The sequence below is a fragment of the Syngnathus typhle genome, linkage group LG14 (genome assembly GCF_033458585.1).
Source record: "Syngnathus typhle isolate RoL2023-S1 ecotype Sweden linkage group LG14, RoL_Styp_1.0, whole genome shotgun sequence".
NCBI classification, from domain to species: domain Eukaryota; kingdom Metazoa; phylum Chordata; class Actinopteri; order Syngnathiformes; family Syngnathidae; genus Syngnathus; species Syngnathus typhle.
In genome coordinates this window covers 5,592,785-5,608,621 of record NC_083751.1, presented here as the reverse complement: position 1 = coordinate 5,608,621, position 15,837 = coordinate 5,592,785, and the positions used below count along the sequence as shown (strand labels likewise).

The 15,837-nt window shown below is 41.1% G+C and overlaps 1 protein-coding gene across 1 annotated transcript in view; it reads right to left on the bottom strand.

Moving 5' to 3' along the window:
* Nucleotides 1-12,447, bottom strand: part of agbl4 (AGBL carboxypeptidase 4) — a 162,447-nt gene extending 150,000 nt beyond the window's left edge. Inside the window, exons 1-3 of the mRNA XM_061297509.1 lie at nt 12,369-12,447; nt 11,494-11,616; nt 3,933-4,057 (exon numbers count right to left, since the gene is read on the bottom strand). Of these exons, the coding sequence (XP_061153493.1) occupies nt 3,933-4,057; nt 11,494-11,616; nt 12,369-12,414 (294 nt within the window). The 5' untranslated portion in view covers nt 12,415-12,447. The remainder of the gene's footprint in view (nt 1-3,932; nt 4,058-11,493; nt 11,617-12,368) is intronic.
* Between the last annotated feature and the right edge of the window lie 3,390 nt (nt 12,448-15,837).

Genomic DNA, 15,837 nt, shown 5'->3' with positions numbered 1-15,837 from the left:
ATCACAGATCTGAAGGTTCGTGACCTTCTAGGACCCCCGTCATGAGTTATTGACCCCGACAAGCTGTCTTGAGCGCATGATCATCACCGATGATGGGGCAACATTCACTCACTGCTGTTAAACAATTACTTGTCTGTCTCTCGCTGAAGGGCAATGGTGGAAGGATGTTTGCAAAAAACAACGCAATTTAAACAGGTTATGTGCAATTTTTTTTTTTAATTAATTAATTTTTTTCTCGATTAATTTTAAAGAGGTGGGAGAATCTCTGGATGTTATAAAGTTGTGTCTCATAGGGTGAATTATTACATTTCCTGATTTTAGTCTGATCTGCTCAGTGTCAAACTAAATAGTGTGCTGTCATCTAGTGGTCGGGAGTGTAATTACACCCAAAACGGCAGTGAGAATGCTTTTTTAGGGGAGGGGGTGCAGTACTTGCTGATATTAATTATTCACTTGCAAAAAAAGAGGTTGTTAAACAACCATCGCTTCGACACGTTTTATTGTCCGAACAGATGGTAAGGTACTGTTCTTTGTAACAGAAGGGCGTTTGGTGAATTTAATTTGGGCTGTTTTTTTCTGAAGAGTTAGTTCTTCGGACTGGCGTGGATAGCACTTAGATGAAAATGACCCTGGTAAAGTCAATGAGTTGACTAGTCGACATGTCTTCGGCTAAAATTACAGACTGAAGATTAATAACGAAATAATCGCAAATAATGAAATATATTCATTATGCCCGATCCTTGTTTTCAATGTCGCCTCCATCACATTGTTACAATCTTCTGACTCTGTTGCTTTAGACTTGCCTGAAAGTTGATTTAGTAGTAGAGGAACTTGAGAGCCTTGACCTCATCACATCAAATACCTTGAGGATGAATTGTGAACCAGGCCCTCTTGTCTATTATCAGCGACCTCTGAACCACACAGACGAGCCTCTGCGCAAACCAGAAAAAAAAAATCCTCTATTTTCTCTTCCTGTAGATTAAATGTCCTTTTGGTCACATCTGACTTTAACATGATTTTATTCACAGCAGCAGCTACTCTAAACAACAAATGTTGGTCGGCATTATGCAAACAATGTAAAAACGCCTCACATGTTTGATGTCCTAATCAATACCCAACTTATCGAGTGTGTCCGACTACGTAATGTCCCCGATGAATTATTGTCAGTGGGCTACGTCCCAAATATTACAACAAGACTGGGCCTGTGGGAATTGAAGGTACAAAATGGAAGACTGTGCCAGGAGTTCATCCTCTTGCCTGGTTATGGTGAGTAACCGTTCTGTACTGTGCTTTCGCTGGGCAAGTGAGGCTTACAAATCATCGGAGTTGAAGGTGCTCGGTGCAAGGTTTTACTGCCTGTCTTCTATGAATGGCTCCCTGAAGGCCCCAATGATAATAGCTCACAGCCGTACCCTTCACGGAGCCTGACATTTAGCACACCCCTACAGCAGAATGGAATGGCATATCAACTTGCCCAATGGGCTGTCATATCAACTCATCCACCGCTTTCTGGCCGTAACATAGGCAGAGAGGATGAAATGCAATGGTCCTAGCAGAAACTTGCTTGTTGAGCTTCACTCACTTTGGAATTAGAACATAAACTTTTGTAAGGTATAAGTCAGCAGACGCCAAAGTGGTCGGAAAGTTTCTTCAACTCTAAATGTATACAAAGTTGTTTTTTTTTATTTATGAGACATGAAAATTCATGACGGACCCGAAGCTGAGATATTTTATTATTTTATGTATTTATTTTATATTTATATCTTTTATAGATTTATTAATTAGAAATAAGGTAACCCTGGGGTTTTATTCGGAATTTTACGTTTACATGGACTTTGAAAACCCAAATATTGCCGATATTCGGGTTTTAAATGGGTTATTGAAAACTAGCGATGGTTCCCGTACAGTACTCATATGATATCAGCTGCTTAAAATAGTCGTATCTCCTGCTACTACATAATTTCCAGTTTCCAGAATCATTGGCAAGAAAGGTACCGTGAAGTAAAAAAAAAAAGAGGATGCCTTAAAAACCAGCCCATTCAACTATTTGTCATCATACTCTTACATTCCATTACGTATTATTCCCAGAACTGCAAGTAAACTAAAACAATTGTCCAAGTACCGTAATTTTCAGACTATAAGTCGCACCGGAGTATAAGTCGCACCAGTCAATGCCCAAAAAAGTGAAAAAAAAACATATATATGTATATAAGTCGCTCCTGAGTATAAGTCGCCCCCCCCACCCAAACTATGGAAATAAACGCGACTTATAGTCCGAAAATTACGGTATGCAAGATGTTTTGGAAACGCAAAAAAAAAAGAGACATAAAAAAGAAGACATTCATCCAGCCAAGCAACCATCCATCCATCATAACCAGCGCTACGGTGAAGCCAATTTCAACAAAGCCTCTAAGCTGATTGAGGCAGACCAAATCTGTTTCACCAGCTTACATTCCTTCAAAATAGCCATCTCACTTCCAATATCACGGGCTTTTACTGTACCCCGTTCCCCTGGCTCCGGCTGAGAGTTAGCAAGGCTTAGCTGGATGAAACACTCCACCAGTCCAGTTCTCCCGTGGAACCGAGCTGATATCTCCATAGAACAGCATCTCCTCACATAACTGCACTCATCTGTTTAACATATTCTATTCTAATTTCTTACTTTGTATGATTCGGCTCATATCGCACGACTATTATTATTCTTTTTTTAATGGACGTGAATTTCAGATACATATCAATATCCTGCGTACATCGATAAATACAACACTGTCGATTCATGACACACGCTGGACATTGGACAGATAAGAGGCAATTCCATGTTCCCAGAAACACATGACAGTGGCTGCCATTTTCTCTCATCGAGCGTAAGCAGGCGGTCAACTATACGATTGTGTATCATGTACACATTAAAATGTGTAATATTATCACACCTGTGGGGTGTGTGTATAAAGCGCCTTCCTGCCAGTCTCTCCCACACACTTTCTGTCATTTTGCCACAGCAGCAAATATCCTGTTGGCCTGAGCTGCAGGCTGCCGGTGGCGGACTATCTAGCCGTGGGATCGATTCAGCTCCAAGTCGAGGCCTCCCATTCATCTCAGAGCCATAAAATGTGATTAGTGCTGACTACAGCACTGCGGGGAGATGGCCTGATTGGCCTGATAGGCGCAGATTGGGCGTGTTGGACACTCCACAGGAAGACAGGCGCAACAGTATGATGGGGATTCATCCTTATTTTGGCCTTTTTTTTTTTGCTCGATTCCAATTTATTTCATTTTCCGTCCTCACTCACTGTTCTCTTTGTGCTTGCGCTGCTCCTTTGCATTGTCTCTGTTGTTCTTATCGAAGTCTGACAAGATTATCCATGAAAAATGTTAACTGTCATCACATACAGTGAGTATCTCTGTGCCATGTGACCACCTCTGTCGACCAATCGCAAAGCTCGCTGGTTGCCAGAAGCAGAATCACCCAGGGAGACTGACAAGAACTGATGCGAGGGAAAAAGAAGATTGCCTCAATTCAGTAGGGGAAAACTTTTTTTCTTTTTTTGTACACGACTAACTGATAGATGTTGGGATGGAAGTCTAATTTGACACTTTGTTCAATTAATCTTAAACGAGGCTTTATTAAATTACTATGCTTTGTTATTGATGTGGTTCTCGATGATGACTCACCGACCATATTGCATCGGGGGAAAAAACGGAATGAGGTTGAATTCATATTATTTAGGGTTTTTAATTTGATTTAGATCATTGAAAATAATTAAATGTGTTTACCCACCTGCAATGCTTCCGGATGACAAAATATTAACAGCAAAACTGTTAAATTAAAAATATTACGTTTGGAAAAAAATGGCCGCCAATCGTGGAACGTTAATGAGACTTCCTAATGGTCCAAAAAGTATTTTCTGCTTTTTAAAATCTAAAACGCTGACCTGAGTCTCTCGGACATTCTCCACGGTGAAGTTGAACCACACTCGGAATCGGGGATTGCAGGTGTCTGGCCGAATGAAGAGGTCAAACTCAAATTCGCTGATGTAGTCAACACGGCCAAGGTTCCCTGCACAAGCAGAAGACTTTACATGAGTGTGGATCATTTTCATCTGCAAGTTTACCAAGAGCGATGACCTCATTCCATTAAATAATCAATACAATATGTATTTCTTCCACTCAATGTTGATACATTGACAAGTCTATCACACCAAAAAAACCTCCATCGAGGCCATGAAGAAAGACCAAGTGACTCCAAAAGCTTCAACCATCCATATCGGACATATTACATGGTAACCGCGGAGAAATGATGAGTGGGAGTATAATTAGTCCAATGGGAATCATTTCCCGGCTTCCAAGTCTCATAGCTGTCTAGAAGATGACCGGCTGCTAGATGACGACATGACAGATGCTCTAAGATTCATATCACGGCTGGAACATGAAACACGTATGTTGAAAATGCTCATGTGGTATAGGAGGAATTGATGAGTTGTCTCAAAGTGAATACACATGAAGTACAATTTGTCACCTTTCTAAAATCAAGGCTTAAATGATTGTCAGATTTTAAAATCGATCATTTTTTAGTATGTGCATTGATTGGCACAACTTCATAACTGTATGATGGAATTGAATGAACATGCTAGCCACAACCTGAAATAAAAAAAACAAGACTGTACAATTACAGGAACTAATGGCTGGATGTTTTTCCACATTTGAAGCTCATCCGCTTACAGCTTCCACAGGAAGCACTAATGGGAAGTGATTGGCGTCTTATCCCAGCGCGCAGGACGGGAAAACCAGCTTCGCCCCAGCATCTTTGCCTAATCAGGGAGTAGTTGCATGGCTTGGATGCTGGCATATAAATCTAGTGTGCAAATGTTTGGGTTTTTTTTCTCCCATTCTACTTGTTCTATTTCTTACTTAATTCATAAGATGACCATGACCAGCGATTCATAGAGTAAACACGGATGAGTACTATCAATTAGAGCATGTCGATAATGGCCGCCAAATGGCAGCATAGGTGTCAAAGTCGAGGCCCGGGGGCCCAGATACGGCCCGCCAAATCATTTTATGTGGCCCCTGAAGACAAATTGTGCATCAACTTCATCTGTCAATACTAAAGTTACAAATTGTCTTCCCTTTTTAAAAATACAGATATTTCCAGCAATTTTTTGTTACCATTGATCTTTTAAAAATATTCGAACAGTTTTTTCTAGTCTCTGGTTTCAAACTTAGTTAATCATCAGTTTGTTGATGGTCGTAATGGTCCATCCGAAGGAAACTATGACTATGATGACATATTGCGTAATGCCGCAGATGTCAAATTTAAGAAAAATTAAATCAACTATCCAATAGATGAGGTTTAAAAATATATATTTAGCAGCTTGGTTGCACTCAATGCGCTGGTCCCAGTTTCAATCCAGCCCATCTGGCTTGTGTTAGAAATTCATACACGCTCTAACTTGCCTCAATGCTCTGCTAATAAGAACTCATCAAAAGTACAACATCGCTCAATTCCCCGTGCGATTGAATCTGCAGGGGTGGTCGTACACACAATACACACACTAACCCGCCTCTTTGTGTTTCTGCTCGTGAACACTTTACTATAGGAGAGCAAAAGACAGCAGCCATGGGCTACTGGGTTATTGAGTCCAGAGCTGGAGGGCCTGACATGAGAGATGGCTGCAGCCTCAAAGTCCAAATTACACATTGAGGCCGTGAAGCAGCAAGGATATGACACATCATTGATCCCTGTTTTAATTTTATGGTGGCTACCTCCGCATTCAAACACTTTGGTGGGCTGCTGGCCTGACCGTTTAAATCAATGTCATGTCATTTAGTATCAAACCAACGCCGACTGCTTTTATTGTGTGGCTGCCCTTTTCGGAAAATAGACATTAAACGGGATGAAAAGGAAACCTATGCGTATAAAAAAAGGCAGTTTTTTTTAGAGGGGTGACAAAATTAGCATACTGCAAAACCAAGGTGCATAAGAAGAAACACAACTTCTGGTCCTTGAGAACAAAACTAACGTATCATTCCTCTAGTGTATCATTTTTCTTCATTATCTTCTTCATTGGTGTCTTGACAGGCTGCGTTAAACACAAGTCTTTATCCTTGAGAGGACACTAGGAAATGTACTAATTTTAATTTGGTTTAAATGAGCAGCTTGGCCCTGGCGGTGCCCTAAATTACACAATAACTAGCTCTGAAAAACAATGAAAACCTTTCTTTGTCTTTTTTTTTTTTGCAACCTCACTATCTAGTCAGACACGCAATTTCTTAAACAAGACCGGAATATTAAACTAGAGATGAAAATGTGGTTAAAAAAAAATAAAATACACAAAGTGATCAATGATGGGCTATTATAGGAATGCAGTCAAACGTTCATCTCTGGTATGCAAGTCTTTATCACGAGGCGCAACAAGCGTGTGAATATGCCGCTTGCATATGCTGTGTGTGTGCGAAATTCATCTGAAGAGGAGCACAAGAACCTGGCTAATGTAATCCCATTACGGAGGTACAAGAGGGAGCAGTCACAGTGCTCAGCCCACACAATGGGCCGGCCTGCAGCCTGTAGCCATCGGCTGGATGGATGCTTTCTGCCATGCAGATGGATCATCACGCAGGGGCGGCGGTCCCGCCGTCCAAGGCCCGAGGTGGAACTGACTGGCCGTTACAGTTGTTTGGTTACAGCGTTACCTCCTGTCATGTCCCTGAATCCTTTCCTTGAACACACAATTTATCAAGCGTGCTGCTAACTTCCCAACATACTCGACTTAAGTTGACCTGGCATAAACAAGAGCAAACCAGAGTAGATTTGAGATTAAAAGAGTGCTGTACTGCTAAGGGACTGTAGTCAGGCGCTCTTTTTAAACCCATTTTTGCTGTGCTCAATTTCATTATCGGAAAACATATCCGTTCCCGCCTTCAGCTCCTTTGCTGTGTGGGCAGGACTCCTGGACACAGACGAAGGGGGCTGATAAAGACAGAATTGATTCCAGCCAGCAGCCTCAGCGTCGGGGTTTAGTTTAGTCCTGCAGCTAAACGGCTGTTTTCCGAACCCCCCTCCCTCCCCACGTCTGTCTCTTCTTCTCTCTCGCCTGCTCGTCTGAAGGCAAGTTGTCACTGTGGCAACATCAATCTCCCGCCTCATGATTTCTTAAAGCCTGCCTTCTCCCTTGATGCCTTATCACTTCATCTGCAGGCGGGATTAAAGAGGTCACCTTCCAAGTTTCTACAAACTAACTAGCTAACAGGTATACTCGATTACATTTTCGAATCATAATACGGTATGCAGCAAAAAAAAAATATGTTTCAAGTGTATGAGAAGAAGACACAAGAGGAATTAAAGTCATTTTGCTATGAATCCAGTCCAGCCCATGCTTCGGTGAGCTTCTCGTTTCAAAATAGATGAAGAAATCCGGGCCCGAGGACAGCAGTGAGATATGCGGGCAAGCCGCACATATCTGATGATGTACAGGCCTCCCTTCACATTCTGAAGAGAGGACGATTTTCAAGCTAGCCTTTTATAATTGTATTTTTTTTTTCTTCCAAAAGGGCCCCCCAAGCTAGACTGGTGTGATCCATCTGAAGTGTTCGGTGTAGTAATGGGTCATATAGTGATGCGCTCATATTGGTAATGGCTTGATTGTGTTATCAATCTCATCCAGATGGTGCTGTAGCCCCAAAGCTCTGGCTCTGCCAACTGCCCTCTTTATACTTTCAGGTCTCGCAAGCTTTAAATGTTGTGTTAGCTCGATGTTGCTGCTAACTAATTTGTTCCACGCCGGCATTTGACAAGTTAATTAAGTGGAACCATTTTTCTTTTCCCTTCATAAGATTTTGTTGCAAGCACATCCTCGCTCTCCTACTCTTTTTAGAAGAAGATCTAAAGATAAGAGTGTGGTGGACCTGTGGAGTCTTTAGCTAGCCCAAGGTAAGGAGAAGGTCAACAGGCCTGCTTAGAAGACCTGTTATCATCTGGCTAACATGTTATCAGAGAGCCTGCAGTGGTGTTTATTTACAGTTATTGCTCCCTCTGGGTGCACACTTCAATGCCTGGGGCTGATTGCTCTGTAATGAGTTCAGGAACACTGGGAACCCGTGCGGCAAGAGAAACAAGAGAAGCCAGAAATCACTGGCCACTGACCAATAGGTCAGATTGGGGAAAAAAAGAAAGAAAAAAAAAAAATACCACCCCAAAACGATTTTGAACTGAAGTATGGTTTTATAAAGTGTGGCAAGATCTGGACTTAATATTATTATTTTATTTTATCATAGTTATTTGAAACATACACAGTAAACATTTTGGAGCATTTAATCATATTTAACTAAAACATATTTAAAACATGCCAATCAATAAAAAACAAAAAAACCTTTAGAAGGGTAAATACAGTTTGACAAAGTCAGTCAAAACTTTACTTTCTTTTTAATATTCATTTATTGTTGGGTAAAATATATAATACAAGCAAATCCAAGCAATGACAGACTAATCCCTTTTTATACCAACGGATATAGGAGATTATGAAGCATAATTAAGTAATTCAATTTAGATGTTCTTCTTCACTGAGAGCGATGAGAAGTTTTACCGTCATGCTTGTAAGTCCCGAAGACTGTAAAATATCACTTCATCGTTTGCAAAAGCAAGAATTACTGCATTAGTCTGCCTTTCTTTTTTTTTTTTTTTTTGCTGCATAAGCTACACCCGGTGAAACTGTTATGATAAGAAATAAAAACGGTCAGGAACAATAAGTAAAATAAATCCACAGTTTATGCCTGAAGGCATATACTAAAAAATATAATAAAAATCTGAGATGGCAAAAAAAAAAAAAAAACATTCTACAAACGGCCAATAAACAGCATCAATCAAAAGCAACCGTCTCGCCCACAAGGCTAATTTATCTCAAACGTGTCTTTATACAATTCCCCCGTTTTAAAAGAAAGCTCATAGAGGAAGAAAAAAGTAAAAGGCAAAGAGCGGAGCGGAAATGTAGCCATTTGAGCAGTGAAGCTTCTCGGCTGCTGCCAAGGAGATGTAAGAGAGACGGAGCGACTGAGAGTGCCACTCAATACATCACATGTCAGGAGTACGCCCTCACATTCAGATAAATGCCGCTTGCTTTGCCAAACCCTCAAGAGTCGGTCGGCGCAGTCTAAGGTCATGGAGCTACATGTGTGTGTGTCATACAGTGTGCTGTGAAGACTATTTTGCTCCTGTGATAAGAGAAATTAAATAATTTTAATCCAAAAGACAGTCTGGCTAAGTGAGCTATTTTAAAACCAACAGTAACAAACAAGAGAACACCCAAAAGGTGGAATAAAGGAGTTTATTTTTATTGGAGTGCTTTAGATTCAGACATAAAGAGGATTACGGGTGGTTGTCTTTTTAATGCCTCGTCGCAGGAGTGGCATCTGAGATTTCTGTATGGGTGACAAATGATTGGCGTGTATATTATAAATATTAATGTACGCCATGCTGCGTGCATGGCAGTAACAACCAGCGCTACTCCAAAGACCAAGCTAGCTTTTTTTTTTTAAAGTTACTCTCTCAACTATTTGCAGAATTATAACCAGCTAGGTTAAGTTTTACAATGTAGAGAAGCTTGACTGACTCAAAGTGTGCACAGGTTTGCAACAAGTAAATCTATTTCCAGAGTCTCAATAGACTTGGAATCGTTATTGAAGCGCAGCATGAAGAAAGTGCATATCTGCTCCCCGTTCGGCTGTATAAGTTAGATTCTATTGAGCGAATCGATTGTAAAAACAGATGAGTCTATGCCATGTGGCAATCAATGGGCCCCATTAAACATTTGTCACCCCTGGGGAATTTCTTTGACCAAACAAGTTACTGACAGCGTGAGGCGGTTCGACTAATCAGCAAGTGTTTAATTACATCTGCAAGGGCCAGAGGTGCAGGAAAACAATAACTTCGCTCTGTCAGTGTCATCCTCGGTTAAAACAGTCAGCAATATCGAGAGGCGGCGTTCACAAAAGGAGTCCGGGTAAAAAATGGGAACGGTTTGAGTGCACGGTCCAGATAAGAATTCACGAGGAAAATAATTAAAGTTTTCTATTATATCACTTAAAGGAATCGGGACACAATAGCCAACAATAGACGCAGAGTTTATATTTGCAGATTAACAAAGTTCATGGGCTGCTTTGCATTTTCTTAAGTGGCATATAAATATTGATCTGCGTCAGCAAATTTGCATTTGTATGTCGGGTGATTGAAAATATGCACATAATGTTGAAAATTGCAGTTACGATTATCATATATTTGCCGTCCAAAGCGTCGCGTGCCATCAAATGACCTGTTGGTTGGGACACCCACAATATGGAAATGACTTGAAGTGACTTGAGCAGCATATGGCCGACAACAATGTGAGTTTAGCCTCGTCTAAATGGAAATTGCCTTTCGTACCTTTGGCAAACAGCTTACATGACGAGTGTCTAAACATTGGATGTTATTTGGCGCAACCAACTCTACATTAAATCTGCACGTTAAGGAATGAATATGATACACTTGGTGCGTGAACTGCATCAAGAGAATGCATATGTGCTTTGTCTATAAAAAAATAAAGTGAATAATGTGAATAAATAAAATAATAAATAAAGTGAATAATAATAATAGTAATAATAATAATAAATATATATAGATAGTAGTCCATAGATTTACAGGGGGGTAAATCTAACTTCAGCGATGCATTTACCGGAGCGATATTAATATCAATTCCATAAATCATTCAGGAGATGCATCCGGAGCCGGAGACGTTATGTATGTTAGCTGATCTCAATGTTGGAGCTCAATTCCCATTAATCAATGTCTAAGCTCCTGTAACCATGTCATTAGCGGAAATAGGTAAAAGTTGGAAAGGGGGAGAAAAGAAAAAAAAAATCCTAATCCTGGGGAAAAAAAAAAAAAACTATACGCACATACCATAATTGTATCCGCTGTTATTGGCGACAATCATTTAACAAATATCCTGTATGTTTTGTCTCCGGGCTTATGAGCGTGGGAGAGCATGCTAAACGCTAAAGTTGTGTATCTGAGAAGTTAACGGCAAATGTCAGAGCATATAAATACAACGCATTTAATGAAAAGAGTACGTAGGATGGGACATGAGGTTGAGTAAATAAGATTGTGCTAATACATGCAAATAATTAAAAAAAAAAATGAAATAAAGACCTTACTGTCAACTCTTGTTTGAATAGGCAGCCAATTCGGTGAGGCAAACATTTGACAACTGCAGTCAAATATATTAGATAAGCATGCAATGATTGTTCCGCCCGCATTATATGAAACAGGCTCGCAGCATGTGGGATGCTTTCAGAGCTATGTGATCAAATTTGACAAATATTTAATATTGATTTGGAAGCGTTCAACACAATCCGTTAGCATGAAGACTAAAAGCTTTCAAAATAGTTTTCAAAACAAGTGGAATTTAATTGCGTAACTGTTGTCACTCCAAAATTGTTATTAAGTGTGTCGATTATTTGACTCACCACTCTCGAAGCAAGCATCAAAAACCAGATGTCCTTTTCTTGGACTTCCTGAGTAACCTGGTGGGCTCAGCGTCAGCTTGCTGACATTTCCCACCAAGGCTTCCTCACCTCCAGCTTCATTGCCTACACGTTCATCCAAAATAAAACACATTGGCGTATTATTATTTTTTTATCACAAGCAGTATTGCCTGATATTAAACTGCATTTAAATGTTGGTGCACGCGTTGGTTGTCTGCAAAAAAAAAATATTATTTCATATAATTTCTTAAGCACATGCCAACATTTGAGGATAGCCGTGCCAAAAAAAAACATCCACTCTACCTGAAAGCTGCCGGATGACTTGCAATATGTCATCCTGCATCAGTCACTTTATTGATTAATCATTCATCATGACAACCTAACTTATTTTGTACCATTGCAAGCTATTATTCCATCCAACTTACTGATAGGTCAGCATTTATTCTACTCAACGACTTATTAATGGATCGGGGGTTTGTTGTCTTGAAAACGCTTCCGTTTCCCCCCTGGGATCATAAAATCTGACAACACTGCACTTGACACGCGCAGCTAATTAAAGGTATCAGGCTAACCTAGCTCGGACTGTCCCACCCACGATTAACCATCCCTACTAAAAGGAAACCCTATTCAAATGTATTGTGTGATCGAAAGGCTTGCAACATAGCTCTAGCATGCGCCATGCAGGTGACATCACTCTTGTTTACATCCGTGCACCTGCTAGCTTAAAAGGGTTAGCGCGCTAATGTGAAGGCACGTCATGATGAGGAAACGCGTCGTGGATCGCCTACCGGACCTTCTGTTTGGCAAATAACAAAGACGGCGGAGCGAAGAAGGTAAGGAGGTTATTATTTACACACCAGTATCGGCATCTTTCACGGGGTTCTCCTCCATCTTCCTTTCCATTCTCGCACGGAGAAGCCGACGCGCTCCTTTTGTTGCCACGGCAACGGAGGCAAAGGGAGGGGGCGGGGGGAGGTTCCCAGTAAATAGCACTCAACGGTTACGCACTTAAAAAGCAGCGAGAACTATTTAGGAAATCAAATTCCTGCTCCATAAACTGAGATTTGTAACCTGACTTTAGCCACACGACTGTTTTCATAGCAATACGGAAATTAATTTAACATTTATTCAAGGTGGATCGTCTATTAACGTCATTTCCTAAGGACTTGTTTACATTCACACTCCTGTTCACACCTTTCATTTTATTGCATTTTTAATGTTATTTTCAAAGAAAGCTAATCACTGCAGTGATTCGGAGTCATCCTGCAGATTGATTAAAGTTGCTGCTTTTCCAGGCAATTGGCGCATAGATGTCATCAAGGCCAATCAGGCCCGGTCCGATTTCTTTCCCATTACAAAGACTGCACTTGATTAAGTAGATCAAATGAGCAAGCATACAACTCCCGGAGAAAAGTGGCACACAGGTTTTTGCTCATTCTCAGCTTGTGTACCGAATGAGTAGCACCATGGACAGCGCAATGCTATTTCTGTGTGTTTTCTGTATTTGATGACCTGCATCAACAAGCCACCGAGCAGATCGGTCAGACCGATTACTTCTCAAATGACAGCATGAGAATACCGAGCCGCAGCCGTGGAAAATTGTATTTAAAAGAAAAAAAAATGGAGAATTGAATGACCGTCCTTTATGCTATGTCATTGTTTTTAACTCCATGTCAATTAAAGGGCTCGACGGTGGCACAGTCGCTCATTTCACAAGAGGCGAGATTGAAATTGAATTATGGAGCATGAGGAGAATACATTAGATATGCTGCATGTTTCTCTTGTTTCTCCGCTCTTATCGAATGGCGGGACGACATTAGCGTGCTTGAGTTTATAATATCCTGGCGTGTCTGCAACAGATAAGGTGACTCTTGAGATCCTGACTGTAGCTTGATATTATGGCCGAAACTCATATTGGAGAACTTCATGTACAATACATGTGTATTCATTTATTATTTTTGTATTCATTGTTGCCGACATTTGGTCGAATGCCAACCCATCCTCGTTCCACACAAACAAATTAACAGACAATCCGACGCTGATAAAAAAAAAAAAAACTTCTCATCAGAGGTAAGAATAGAAACACTTTCAACAATAACCTCTCAGCTATCTGCCCAAGGTACACTAAGTTTGAATGCAGCATTTTCCTGTCAAGATGTGTAGGGAAAAAAAAAAAAGAAAAAAATGAAGTGAGGCGGAATCTGCTTCACGGTCTCTCCCATTTTAATGATCTCTCAGGAGAATGTATTTTTACATGTTAATCAAATGTGTGACTGCTCATATGTGTGCTTCGTATGTTAGCAGACATCCCTGTCTGGATGAAATAGTCGAAGCTGCCGTGGCTATTTTAAGTCTCTTTTGGAAATGGAGGACACGCCACACCTTCACAAACCTGATCAGAGCAAATTAGAAAGCCCTCTGGGATGCTAACGCTTCTTGCATCCCCATTTCAAAACTTTCCTTTAGAGCCGTTATTACTTTATAGCTGTTTTATTTCAGGAAAATTCTGCATGATATAACTGCGGCAGTGTGTACCAGCAAGTACAGTGAAAGCCTTTGCTAATGTGTCGGAATAAAGTCTATAATTTGTGTGGGAGGTAGTCATGCAAAAATCAATACGAGGCGCAAGTGGCAGCAAGTTGGGTGGCTAGGAGGGCACGGGGAGCGAGGGGGGGGCGGCAGCTCCGAAGGAACCAGCCATCAGTACACAGAGAATCACTATGGTGACAGCAATCAGAGAGCTTAGGGGAGCGAGGCGGGGTCAGAGAGGAAGGCTTGAGAGGCAGCTGACTGAGGAATCAGGCCTCACTCTGGATGATTCATCTGACAGCTCAACCTCACCACCACCCTCCTTCCCAGGGCACCTCTGCCCCCCCCTCCCCCCCAGAGACTACCAGCTTTGCGAAACAGGGATGTGGCCGGCAGCCCTTTTATTAGATAAATGAAATATGAGCTAAAACCAAGACAGAATGAATAACTAGTTTTGAAATCAAAGACTAGTACAAATATTTTAAAAAGATGAATGATCATAAAAATTTCTAGCAATACCTCTATGTTTTCACAGTGAACATAATTTATAGGTTTAGTATTGACAAATAAAGTTGATGCACAATTTGTCTTTGCGGGTCACAAAATAATGTGGGCCTTATGTTTGACACCAATGCTCTAAGCATTGTTTTGAACGTCGCAATATTTTGCCAACAATCAAAATGTAGCAATTACTGTATGTCCTATTTTGGAAGAAAACGTTTTTTTGTAAAATATTTTAAATATAATTAAAAGCAATGTTGATAATTAAGTTTAATGCTAGTGTATAAAAGTGTTCACCATCTCATTAGACGCTGTCAACCTCAACTGATGGTCCAGTGTCCATAAAAGACTATTCACCGGCCCGGTCCTGCCAATCCGATTCCTTGATGGCTAAAGCAGAATTCAAAGCACGAGAAAAGAATCATTGTCGGTAATTACAAAGCTAGTTGTACCACACCACTGACATTAGCGTCTCGGAAGATGATAGCGCCAATTACTCCAGCAGCATGACCCCCATTAAGCAGATCTATTGTAAAACACAGCCTTTTTATTTCAGCAACGTTTTGCCTATTAGATGCAAATACAGTCCACCTTGACTCCAAGTTGAAATATTCTGAGTCACACTCTTGGCTCATAAGTGTGTTTTGACTTTTTTTTTTTTTTGCGTAGCTGGCCGCGCCTCTGACCAGCTGCTTTGTCATGGCCATGCCACACCCTGCTGAGGAAGAGGACGGCCGCCTGACCTTGATGCTCACATCAGCCCATCCCTCACTGCTTTTCATCTCTTACTCCCCCGAAGGTAGCTTTCCTTTCACTCTGCTCTTCCTTTCCTATCACAAACATATGCCAAACGCTTCCCGCCGCCAAACGTCTTGCATAATCCCTTTCCACATTTGAATCCGGTTTTAGTTAATTAGATAACAAGAGTGGAAAACATGAGTCCTCACACCACAAACCAATCCTTTTATCCTCGCCCTGCGTTTTTCACGGTCCACGAGGGAGTGCTTGCATAAGTGCAAATATTCCCTTGCCGTGTATCAGACACATAAGAAAAAAAGAATCAAACGTAAAGGAGTGGCACGCAGAGGAAGGCGGTGGCGCTGTCCGTGGTGCTGGAACAGACTTTCCACCTTGTGGTAGCAGCGGTGAACTGAAGCTGCATTATTTTGTATGCTACAAGGCGGGGAGAGGGGGGAGTGATGCAGGGAGGGAGAGAGAAAGAGAGAGAGAGAGAGCGAGAGCAATAGGGAGGGGAGTTTAAACTAAGTGCTATGTTTTGGGACAGCTAATCTGCTA